At 39.2% G+C, this 13,083-nt stretch overlaps 1 protein-coding gene across 1 annotated transcript in view; it reads left to right on the top strand.

Annotated features, from left to right (window-relative positions):
- The window catches only part of OTOP1 (otopetrin 1), a 48,768-nt gene that overhangs the window by 26,502 nt on the left and 9,183 nt on the right, over positions 1-13,083 (top strand). Inside the window, exons 5-6 of the mRNA XM_043972225.1 lie at positions 477-1,405; positions 10,807-10,966. Coding sequence (XP_043828160.1) covers positions 477-1,405; positions 10,807-10,966 — 1,089 coding nt within the window. The remainder of the gene's footprint in view (positions 1-476; positions 1,406-10,806; positions 10,967-13,083) is intronic.

Raw genomic sequence — 13,083 nt, 5'->3', positions numbered from 1 at the left:
TCACACAGCAAGTAAGTGTCAAGTGTCTGAGACTGGATTTGAACTCAGGTACTCCTGAATCCAGGGCCAGTGCTCTATCCACTGCGCCACCTAGCTGCCCCCTGTTCATTTTCTTTTAAATTAAATCTATGATATTACTCATTTCTCTTAAATGTGTGTGTGTGCATCCACATGTACACATATGTGTATACCAATGAATCAGAGGTAGAGTAGAAAGAATGCTAGACTTGGAATCAAAGGAGCTAGGTTCCAGCTCTAGGGCAAGGGTAAATTGAATTGCAGATTGGTTTGCCTGGAAGGAAATGAAGTTTCAGTTCATTGCATAAAGTACATTCTTAATAATTATTTCTGAATTGAATAAAGTTTTGGATGAAGTAGATTCTGAACCATCATTGATATTGAGAAGTTTATGCTTTTGCTTTTCTGGCTGAATGAAGTGATTTTTCATCCCAATGTAACTTGTTTTTTTCTTTTAGCCTTAGATGACCACACACCAGAATGTAATTGTACATCTACTGCTCTCTGCTCCACAATTTCACAAGGAATCTATTATCTCTATCCTTTCAACATAGAGTATCATATCTTGGCTTCCACCATGTTCTATGTCTTGTGGAAAAACACTGGACGCAAAGTTGAAAGTCACGAGCATCCAAAAATCCAATTTAAGTTCCATGGTGTGATGATGGGCACAGTTGTCGGTCTGACAGTGTTGGCCAGTACTATTGCCATTGTTGTAGTCTACTTGATTCAGATTGGGCGTTCAAAGACAAAGAGTGAGTCTGCACTCATCATGTTTTATATATATGCTACAGCCTCCTTGATTGTCATGATCATAGCTGGCATTGTAGGGGTTTGGATTTATAGGACAGAAGAGGCATCACTGGATGAGTCCAAAAATCCTGCCCGGAAGCTTGACTCAGACCTCTTGATAGGAACAGCATCTGGGTCCTGGCTTATTTCTTGGGGATCCATCTTGGCCATTATCTGTGCTGAGGACCACCCTGCATACACATGGTATAACCTGCCTTATTCTATTCTGGTGATTTTGGAGAAATATATTCAAAACCTTTTCATCATTGAATCCATACACCGCAAGCCTGAGAAATATAATGAGGACATCAAGACTCTTAGAGTGGTGGCCATATGCAACAGAAATTCCACTCCACTCACTCCTTCATGTTCAAAGAACTGTGGTATGGCAGGAGATGCTGCTTCCAACAGCAGAGAGTTGTCATACATGCTCAATGGAAGTATTTGCTTGAGAGAGGACTATATGACAGAGAACAGAGAACAGAGCCAAGAAAACAACCCAGTTACAGACTGCAGTCCAAGTTCCTTGCCAGCCAACACCAAGAGAAAAATCCTGAGGAATATTGCGGCCTTTTTGTTCCTCTGTAATATTTCGGTAAGATACCCTAATTGTTCTGTCTAATGATCAAGTAGCAGAACAGAAAGCACTTGAATTTTATGGAGCCAGAGAATGATAGAATCTTAGAGCTGGCAGCAGGCTTAAATACAGGTAAATGTTCAACAATCATCTCTCTGAAAAAATAAATGTCCTCAGAATATGTTTTTGTTTTTTTGTTTTTTTTTGTTTTGTTTTTGGTGAGGCAATTGGGGTTAAGTGACTTGCCCAGGGTCACACAGCTAGTAAGTGTTAAGTGTCTGAGGCCGGATTTGAACTCAGGTACTCCTGAGCCAGTGCTTTATCCACTGTGCCATCTAGCTGCCCCTCAGAATGTGTTTTAAGTTGAGCTTGCATCCTTAACATTTTTCCATCACTTTTTTAAGCCTAAGACAATCAACAAAACAATAAATCAAGTTCTGATATATAGTGTTGATATGTACATGGCTCATATTGAAAATTTAATGATCTCTCTCCAGCCCATCCCAGCACACTGTGATGAGAAGGGATCCCAGAGGTCAACTAATCTAATCCTTTTCTTGAATAGGACTCCCCTTTATAATATCTCCAATAGCTTTCAGATTCTACTTAAACACAATGTCACATGTCTGTCCTTCTATTTTCCCTCTTAAAACTTCTAAAGACCTTTATATTTCTTATTTAGTTCCCCCAATACCCTTTGAAAGCATTGACGTTTTGGAGGGACACATGTTTCTCCTACACTTAATTAGAATATTAGTACTTTATAATCATATAATCCCTTCTAGTTACTCAAATAAATTTATCTTTCTAGCTTTCTCTTGACTCTTATTTTTATCTTTTAATTTCCCTACTTATCTCTGTTATTTTTTCATCAGGAATGCTGGATAATTCTTTATTCCTTTAAAGGTCCATTTCTTTTCTCCATAGGATCATACTCTGTGTTAGAGGGTAATTTATTCTTGGTTGTAAGCCTATCTCTTTTGCCTTTTAGAATACTGTATCCCTCTTGTTATGTTATTGTTTCAATCTTTTGATCACTTTTCAGATCTTGAGTTCGCTATCTAATGTTAATTGGCAAAACCCTTTCAGATTCATGTCATCCACATATTTGATAGGCAGGCCATCAAATCGTTCATCCAAGTCATTGATAAAATATTAAGGAGAAATTGATCAAAGCCAGAGCCCAATATGTCCCCACTAGAGACTTTTCAGGTTGACATTATTCTATTAATCAAGACCCTTTGAGTTTACCTTATGGTAAGAAGCTGCCAGGTCTAGTGTTATCTCAACTCATCAATAGTGCCTGTTTGTCTTTTTCTTATTATCTCCCTACCTAACCTGGGTAAACTCTTTACTAGTCTTTTTCCCCCCTTTCAGTCCAAAGATCATTCTCCTTGGCAAAGAAAAATAAAAACAAAATGAAAGTTGAACAACTCTGCCTTCTTTCTTTTGTCTGTTAGTATGATACAGTGGCCCTTTCTCTTCTTTTATTCTCCTATTCCCCCAATATAGCAAAGAGCCTCTTTATCTTTCATTTTTGTTGTTGGTAACTTTCCTTGTCATCCTCATCTTTTTCTTATTTTTAACCTTCTTCAAGCTATTTTTATAGGAACTTTAATGTGGAAGAGTCATTATATCCCAATCCAGCCTATTCCACTTTTGGAAAACTAGTTTTTAGGAATATTTTCTTATATTGAGACAAAATCTACCTCTCTACAACTCCCATTTTGTTTTCCTTGGTCTACTGGGGCCAAATAGAACATATACAATTCCATGATCATGTGACTTCCTTTCAAATAGTTCAAGAGAACTATCATGATTCCTTTCCAATCCTCCCCTCCCCCTACCCCCTATTCCCCCCTTCAAGGCTTCTCTTTTCCAAAGTAAATAGGAGTTTATGTTCACTCAGGAACTATCAAAAAATTATGCTTCAATCTGTTTTCAGATACCATCAGTTCTTTCTCTGTAGATGGATTGCAATTTTCATAAGTATTTCAGAGTTATCTTGGATCTTTGCATTGCTAAAAATAACCAGGTCATTCACAGCAGATCATCTTACATTATTTCTGTTATTTTGTATACATACATTTCACTATGCATCAGTTCATGTATGTTTTTCCAGGTTTTTCTGATAGTATCCTGTTCATCATTTTTTTTTGTTTCCAATAAAGTAACTAACAAAAATAATTATGTTTCAATCTGCATTCAAATACCATCAGTTCTCTCTCTATAGATGGACCGCATCTTTCACAAGACCTTTGGAGTTATCTTAGATCATTGCACTGCTGAAAACAACTGAGTCACTCACAGCAGCAGATGACCTTCATATAGCACCTTAAACTTGACAAAGAACTTTCTTCACAACAGCCCAGCAAAATAAGAACCATACATTTGGCCATCACCATCATCAATCAAGCAAGCATCATTCTTCAGTCCTCATCATTGTGCTCAGTCAATCCTCATCATTGTCAATCAATCCTCCTTCTTTCAGCCCTCCTCCTCATCAATCAGTCCTCATCAATCAATCCTTATCTTTCTCCAATCATCATCAGCCCATCAATCAATCCACCATCATCTACAATCATCATCATCCTACATTGCTCCTGTCTCTGCTTCAAACAATTTTTCTCAATTACTATTGTTAACTGTTTCCTCCCATCCTATTCACTTCCCATGATATTTACTCTATTTTCTATCTTCTTTTACCCCATCCCTTCTCAAAAGTGTTTTGCCTCTGACTGCTCCCTCCCCTTGTCTTCCCTCCCTTCTTTCACCCCTCCCTCCTTATCCCCTTCCCATCCTATTTTCCTGCAGGGTCGGATAGATCACTCCACCCAATTGAGTGTGTATGTTATTCCCTCCTCTACCCAACCCTTAGGAGATTAGGGTCTTTGAGCTAATTATGTTGAGTCTAAAGTTCATTCACTTCTCCATTCCTCCCCCATCTCTCCCCCCATTCTATAAATCCTTTCCTGCTTCTTCCCTGTGAGATTTCACCCCATTCTACCTCTCCCCTTTCCCCTCCCCCATTGCATTCCTCTTCCACCTCAATTTTACCCTAAAGATGTCATCATGGGACAGCTAGGTGACACAATGGACAAAGAACCTGCCCTAGACCCAGGAGGACCCAAGCCCAAATCTGGCCTCAGACACAAGACACTCACCAATCCCGACTGCCCGCCTACCAAAAGACAAAAAAATAAATGCTTTACAGATATCGTCTCTTCATAATCAATTCCCTCTGTCTAAATTTATTCCTATTATCTGACATAATACTCAGAAAGCTCTTATGATTTAGACATCATCTTCCCATGTAAGGAATGTAAATAGTTTAACCTTTAAACATCTCTCATGATTTCTTTTTCCTGTTTACCCTTCTATACTTCTCTAGGGTCTTGCATTTGAAAGTCAATTTTTCTATTCAGTTAAAGTCTTTTCATTACAAATGCCTGAAAGTCCTCTTTTTCATTGAAGTCTCATTTTTTCCCCCTGAAAGATTATACCCTGTTTTGCTGGTTAGGTGATTTTGGGTTGTAATCCCAATTCCTTTGCCCTTTGGAATATCATATTCCATGTCCTCCAATCCTGTAACACAGAAGCTGCTAGATCCTGTGCTATCCTGACTGTGGCTCCACAGTACTTGAATTGTTTCTTTCTGGCTGTTTACAATATTTTCTTCTTGACCTGGGTGCTCTGGAATTTGGCTATAATATTCCTGGAAGTTTCCATTTGGGGATTTCTTTCAGGAGGTGATCTGTGGATTCTTTCAATTTCTATTTTACCTTCTGCTTCTAGAATATCAGGGCAATTTTCCCTGACAATCTCTTGGAAGATGATGTCTAACCTCTTATTTTGATCATGGTTTTCAGGTAATCCAATAATTTCCAAATTATCTCTCCTGGATCTGTTTTCTAGGTCAGTCATTTTTTGAAGAAGAAATTTTGCATTGCCCTTAATTTTTTTTTAGTCATTTGGATTTGCTTATTGTACCTTAGTTTCTCATAAAGTCACTAGCTTCCATTTGTTCAATCCTAATTCTTAGGCAATTCTTTTCTTCAGAGAGCTTTTGTATCTCTTTTTCCATTTGGCTTTTCAAGCTGCTGACTTTTTTCTCGTGACTTTCCTGCATCACTCTCATTTCTCTTTCCATTTTTTTCCTCTACCTCTCTTACTTTGTCTTTAAAGTCCTTTTTGAGTGCCTCTATGGCCTGAGACCAATTCATATTTTTCTTGGAAGTTTTGGATGTAGAAGTCCTGATGTTGTTATCTTCTTCTGAGAGTGCACCTCGATCTTCCCTGTCGCTAAAGAAACTTTTTATGGTTCTCCACTTTCTCTGCTTGCTCATCTTGCCCATCTTTTACTTGACTTTTAACTCCCTCTTACACTGGAGTCCTACTTCCAAGCTATGCTGTCCCAAGCTTCAGGGGGTCCAAGGTGTTTCAGTTTAAGGAATGACAGGTTCTTCACTTGCCTGGCCTGTTCTCTGGTCCAAAGTTAACCTCAAGCCAACTTGCTAATTAACCAGCCAGCAAAACTTTGTGTGCTGTGGTTGTTAGCTCTGATGAGCCTGCGCCCCTCCCTGACATTGGCCTCCTGCTGCTCAAGATTTCTTCCTGGTTCCCTGCTGGGGTAGGACAGCCAAATTCCTCCATAGGTCTTGCAGACACCCCCACCCCCCAGTCATTTAGCCCTCTCACCTGACCGTAAGCTTAGGTCCAGAAGATGGTGGCACTGCAGTTGATTCAGTGGCTCAGGGTAAGTTTCTTTGGCACAAACTGCTTGGAGCTGGGTCTGTGTTGGCATGACCATGAGGTTGGATTCCACTCCCAGCCCAGCACAGGGGCCCCTTCCTGTCGAGCTTCTAAGCTGTTTTTGGCTGGAAAATAATCTCAGTCCATCTTTTTCTGGTTTCTACTGCTCCAGGGGTTGTCTTATGACTGTTTTTAGAGTAATTGTGTCAGGAGCTCTGAGCGTTTAATGTCTTTCCTCTGCCATCTTGGCTCTGCCCCCAAGTCTGTTGAGGATCACATTTTTACAGTGAGCATAATATGCTATGGGTGATCACAGGTGTGGGTGATCACAGGTGCAGGGTTCACCTTGAGATGTCTTCCAATGTTGTTTTTTTTGGGGGTGCATGTGTGTGTTTACTTACTATACATGTCTTTCCTGTCCTATAAAGCCAGTATTACCTCTACCCAGGAATATTTCTTGGGTCCTGGATGATTTGGAGGGTGCTTCAACTCTGTATAGACAGGAATTGGACTAGATCACCTCTGGGGTCCCTTTATGGAAGGAGTTGGGTTAGGTGATCACTATGGCAGCCTCCTTGGCTAAATATACTATCCTATGATTGTTCTCACTCTAAGACTGTGATTTTGAGATTCAGCATCTAAATGGTATAAGATAGACATGGGCATGGCTTGCTCAAGAAGATGAATTTCCTATAACTTGAGAAGCAGAGGTTGGACTCACAGGGGTCATTGTAAGGGGGATTGATGCTTGATGTAGAAATTGGGTTAGAGAACCTATAAAGTCCCTTCCAACAGTGAGATCTCATGATTCTGTGATTCTAAGTCTGTGTTGTCCAATTTGGTCCCGCTCATTCATCTGTCTGAGAAATGAGTTTTCTTTCTGATCTGAATCTTCTCTTTAACTTAACCTCATATCCTGTTTCATCCTCTCCTGATTATCTCTGGGCTGCTGTCCTCTAGCTCTAAACACCTGGCTCCTTTTGTTCTCCTGCTAAGCAGGTTTACAATTGAACTAGGCATGGGAAAGGCCCTTAATAAGTGCTCATTGAATGGATTTTCTAAACCACTTGGCCAAATCAACAAATAATTTTAGAGCACCTGCTGTGGGAGAGACCAGAAGTGGGGAGATATAAAGAACAAGACATAGGATCTGACCCTCAAGGAGTCTAACTGAGGTGCTAAGAAATAGATATATGGAAAATCCCAATTAAGACACCAAATTGACTATGGTAAAGGCTGATTATGGTAGGAACAGTTAGTTCTCTAGAAGGTCTTAAGAGGCAGCTAAGTGGTATCCTGGATAGATAGAGTGCTAGATTGAGTCAGGAAGACTTGAGTTCAAAAACTGCCTCTTATAATAGCCAACTGTGTCATACTAGGCAAGCCATTTGGCTTTTCTTGACTTTAGTTTTCCCATCTATAAATGGGGATAACAATAGCACCTATTTCACATGGGTGTTGTGAGGACCAAAAGAGATAATATATGGAAAACACTTTGCAAACCTTAAATGCTATTATATAATTATATAATGCCATTATATAAATGCTAGTTATTCTTCTTATTATTAAAGGGAAGAGATCAATGTGGGTCAATGAAGTATTGAAAGTTATGCTGACTCAGTGACCCCACTGTTCCTGGACCTGTTTGTCAATCAGTGTTGGGGGGAGACATCACCCAGCATTCAGCTTTTGTATTACCTGCTATCCATGCCATAGCAGGTGATTCCTTACTTGCTAGGCATTACATAGAAGCCCATTCCCCTTATCTATAATCTCATTTTCTTATGATGTAGCAAATGGAAAGGGGCTGAGATGTAATAGCCCATCCATTTTTGCCAACATGAGCCTATCTGAATTATCTTTATCTCATCATGAAAGGTATCAATAAAAGTTGGCTCCATCTTGAATCTCTGACTGATCTCTACTGATCAAACCAGAAACATGTTGTTCAATGCATTTTTAAAAAGTAAACTCTTTTTCATTCTCTTTTCCCCGAGTTTTGCCTTGTCAATCAGGGCAAAGGCCCAAACAAAGAATTTTCCTCTTAACAGCAGGATTCAGGAAGAAGTTAGAAATTAAATAATTGAAAAGGGCCTTGGAGCATGTATCGTAGAGTTACAATTGGGAAGTACATTAGAGGTCATCTAGTTCAACCTAATGACTTTACAGATGAGATCCAGAAAGGATACCTTGCCTAATTTCTAACAGCTAGCACATAGCAGAGCCAGATTTTGAATCCAGATTCCCTATTTCCAAATTCCATGTCCTTTCTCTATACCATGTTGCACTGTTGTGGAGGACATAAATAAATATCTCCTGCTATTCCATTCATTTCAATTCAATTACAATTATTTTCCATTCAATTCAAATATATAACTGAGATTAATCTACCATATACTGTGCTTGACTAGAAAGTTGAGCATAATTAAGCACAGAGAAATTACTCCTCTCAATATTAGGGGAAGATGATATTTATAGAAAAGAAGTCTTGTGTCATAGTGGTATTGTGGATGGGGCATTGGTTTTGGATTCAGAAAACCTGTATTCAAAGCCATTTACTAGCTGTGTGCCCCCTGGGAAAGTCATTTAACTATTATAGGCCTCAGGTTCTTCATTTATAAAATGGGGATAGAAATATGTGCACTGCCTAAACATATAAGACCATTCCCCCAAAAATAAATAGTCAAAGAATAGGAAGATCCGGGCATAGTGATATATGCTTATAATTTCCGCTACTTGGGAGGCTGGGACTGGTGGATGACATGAACTAGGTAGTTATGAGATAGATTAGGGCTAACACTGTTAGGTGCCTTCATTAAATCCCATACCAATATTGTGGGTCCCAGGAGTGTGGGAAGGGGAGGACCAGGCTGCCCAAGGAGGGGAGAACTGGGTCAGGTTGGAAACAGAGAAGGCCAAAGCTTCTGTGTGAATGAGGAGTGGGATTCAAACTTGTGAGTGGTGGCTGCATTTCCTGCCTTGGTGAGATTGGGAGACCTAGTCTTCAAAACCAGAACCAAATAAACAACAAAGAATATAGTTTTCTAAAGAATAATTCTAGACTATTAGCAGTCATATGAAAGAATGCTCCAAATAATAAAAGAAACAAAAAGTTAAATAACCCTGAAGTTTCACTTGATACCAAGAAAACTGGCAAATATAGCAAAATAATTGAATGGTCAGTGTTGGATGGCTTAGGGGCAGCTAGGTGGTACAGAGGATAGAGCACCAGTCCTGGAATAAGAAGGACCTGAGTTCAAATCCAGCCTTAGACATTTAGTAGCTATGTGACCCCGGGCAAATCACTTACCCCTGTTTGCCTCTAAAAAATATGTTGGATGGCTTATGGAAAGACAGGCAGAGTTATCCCAAAGAGAGAGGAAAAGGACCTATATATGCAAAAATATTTACAGCAGTTTTATTTGTAGTAGTCCCAAACCTGGAAACTAAGGGGATGTCAAGTTATTAGGAAGTGGCTAAACAAATTATGATATATGAATGTAACTGAATATTATTATGCCATAAAAAATGACAAGATGGACAGTTATAGTATTCACTGGAAGAAAGCAGAACTAGGAGAACGATTTGTACAGTAATAATTTTGTAAATAAAAACAAGTTTAAAGACTTTAAAAGTCTGACTAGAGCAATGAAAAAACTATGGTTTCAGAGGAATAAAGAGGAAGTATACTACTCTCTTCTTGCCAGCGAGGTGGTGAGCTTAAAATGCAGGATGAGCTACTCATACATTTTTGCACATGGGCCAATGCGGGGATTTGTTTTGCTGGACCATGCATATTTATTACAAGAGTTTTTATTTTATTTTATTGTTTATTGTTTAATTTGGGAAGGGAAAGGAGGGGAGACATAATAAATGTGTGTTTTCTAAAAAGGAATAAAAAAGGAAAGACAGTCATACTAATACACTCCTGGTGGAGCCTGAAATTGGTCTAACCATTCTGGAAAGCAATTTGGAATTATGAGAAGAAAGTAACTAAGATGGGCATACCCTCTGACCTAGAGATTTCACAGCTAGGCATATACCCCAAGGAGAGCAATGTCAAAAAGAAAGGCCCCACGTGCCCTAAAATAATTATAGCAGCACTTGTAGTATCCATGGCTCAGTAATTCAACAACAACCTGTTGGGGGTGTGGTATTGTCTATGCTCCTCCATGGGCCAGGATTCCTTCAGGAGAAATCGAGTCAGAGCTGGTGAGTAAAAGCAGATGGTAACATAGGATTCTCATGACATTGAGTGGCCCAGGAATAGCATCACAGCTGACCTTGGCTGCTTTCTCATTATTTCATTTGATTCTCCTCATCTTGTTTCATTTGATCCTCACAAACAACCCTCTGAAGTAGACAGGACTTCAAATTGTCTAATTTCACAGGGGCTTCCTATTCAGGCATGGCTTGAAATAGATCACTCTTGTGGTTTCTTTTTCAACTCTCCCATTCTGTGATTCAGAGGGCGAGTCCCTTCCCCCCTCGGGGCCCAAACTTTCTGTAAGATTAGCCAGTTGGACTAGGGGGGTCACAGAGAGCAGAGGTCAGCTCTGGAGAGGCGAAGCTGTTTTGTGTGGAAGCCAAGCAAAGGCTTCTCAGGAAATAAGCAGCAAGGGTGAGAACTGATGATGATACGGTCCTTTTCCCTTCTCATCTCACAGCTTTGGATTCCGCCAGCCTTTGGATGCCGGCCTGAATATGACAATGGCTTAGAAGAAATTGTCTTTGGATTTGAACCTTGGATAATCGTGGTTAACCTTGCGATGCCCTTTTCTATTTTCTACCGGATGCATTCAGCTGCCTCTCTATTTGAGGTCTATTGTAAGACATAGACTCCTCGGTACCCATTAACGGATGGAGGAACAAACAAATCCAAAAATTCATTCTCCTGCCATCTGAGAACCACCAGGTTCTGCAAATATTATGTTAGCAAACAAAGGGACGGTAAATAGATTGTGTTATTGCCTTTCTGATTTTTATATGCAATCATTGTGTTTACTATATTTTTAGAAAAACTTTTTTTACCCTCAATTAGTATTTGAATTTTTGATGAATAAAAATCCATAATAAAGTTGGATTTAAAAAAATTGAATGAAATCACATCAATTTTTTTCCTGGTTCAATTTCCTTTTGAAATAATTCCACTGAATAGCATATGCCTTGTAATTGGAGAATATACTACTAGTTTGGAAAGCCTTATATTTAATTTTTGAACAGATATAATGTTATTTGTAATTGTCTCCAGGGTAACTTACATACACATAGATACTGGTAATATAGTATTCTTTATTGATAGAACTTTGTGCACATTTTTACTCATGAACATTTTGGATTTTTTATATCCTTTTAAAATGACTATTTCTGTGTTATAATAAAGCTAGTTCTTTTTCTATATGTTGGCTTTTTTCCCCTCCAAAAGTCAAATTGACCCAACTGAACAAGCAATGATTCAGGAAGGAAGAAAACAAGCATTTATTAAATACCATCTATGTTCCAAGCACTATGCTAAGCACTTTACAGATATGATCTCATTTAATCGTCACAACAACTCTGGAGAGGTAGGTGTTATTATTATCCTCATTTTACAGAAGAGAAAACTGAGGCAAATAGAGGTTAATTGATTTGCTCAGGGTTCCTCAGCTGCTAAGTATCTGAAGTCACATTAGAACTCAGGTTTTCCTGACCCCAGGTCTAGTATTCTATCAACTATGTCACTGGCTTGCCTGGTTAAGCACATATCATGTTAAAAACAGAGGCAGCTACGTGGTTCAATGGATAGAGCTCTGGGTATGGAGTCAGGAAGACCTGAGTTCTAATGTGACTTCAGATACTCAGTAGCTGAGGAACCCTGAGCAAATCAATTAACCTCTATTTGCCTTAATCACTGGAGAAGGAGATGGCAAACCACTCAATTATTTATTTATTTATTTATTTCTGGTGGGGAAACGAGGGTTAAGTGACTTGCCCAGGGTCACACAGCTAGTATGTGTCAAGTGTCTGAGGCCAGATTTGAACTCAGGTCCTCCTGAATCCAAGGCTGGTGCTTTATCCACTGTGCCACCTAGCTGCCCCCCACTCCATTATTTTTGCCAAGAAAATTCCATGTGGGGTTGTGAAGAGTCAGACAAGACTAAACACCTGAACAATAACAACAACACATATGAAACACTGTATTTGGGGTTTGGGTGGTGGTGAGGATACACAGAGAATAGAGTCCTCACCTTTGTGGGGCTTTTAGCATTAGAGAGAAGTATGTATTAAACATGTACATAACATATAATACATAAAGTGACATATGATGAGTGCATATTAATGTTTTCTATGTACCAGCCCAGCAGGCACTAGCCCTAAATGGGCCTGGCTTCACTTTGCAGATGGTATTCTTTGGTCCTGCCCTTGACCTGAGCCCCCATCACAGAAACCAACTGGGAATCTCTGAAGTTCAAGTTACTCACCTCTAGGTATCCAGTTTGCTATGGGGCTAACAGAAATCTAGGCAAACAGCAGCAGAGATTCAGTAAAAGCATCAATGGGAATAGAAATGGAAACCAGAAACATTGTCAGTGTCCATTTCTTTTGATGTGTGTTGTTGGTTTTTCCATTTATGTCGTGTATATCTTTTCCCTGATGCTGCTTACTTCACTCTGCATCAGCTCGTGTAAGTCTTTTCATGATTTTCTGTTTTCATCATAGTCATCATTTCCTACAACACAGTAATATTGCATTATGTTCATGTCTTCCAATTTGTTTAGTCATTCCTCAATTAGTAAACATCTATTTTGTAGTAATTCTGTCATTTGGTATCAATATCATTTCCATTCATCACATCGCACCACTTTCTGGATCCCAAGGTTGAAAAGTCTAGTTTTCTGAGGGAATTCTGTTGTTATTCTTTATAACAAGGGAAAACCACAGCTTCCAGAGCTCTAATAGTGCAC

Source organism: Dromiciops gliroides, chromosome 6 (assembly GCF_019393635.1).
Source record: "Dromiciops gliroides isolate mDroGli1 chromosome 6, mDroGli1.pri, whole genome shotgun sequence".
Taxonomy (NCBI): domain Eukaryota; kingdom Metazoa; phylum Chordata; class Mammalia; order Microbiotheria; family Microbiotheriidae; genus Dromiciops; species Dromiciops gliroides.
The sequence above is the reverse complement of the archived record's forward strand: the minus strand, read 5'-3'. Positions and strand labels throughout refer to the sequence as shown.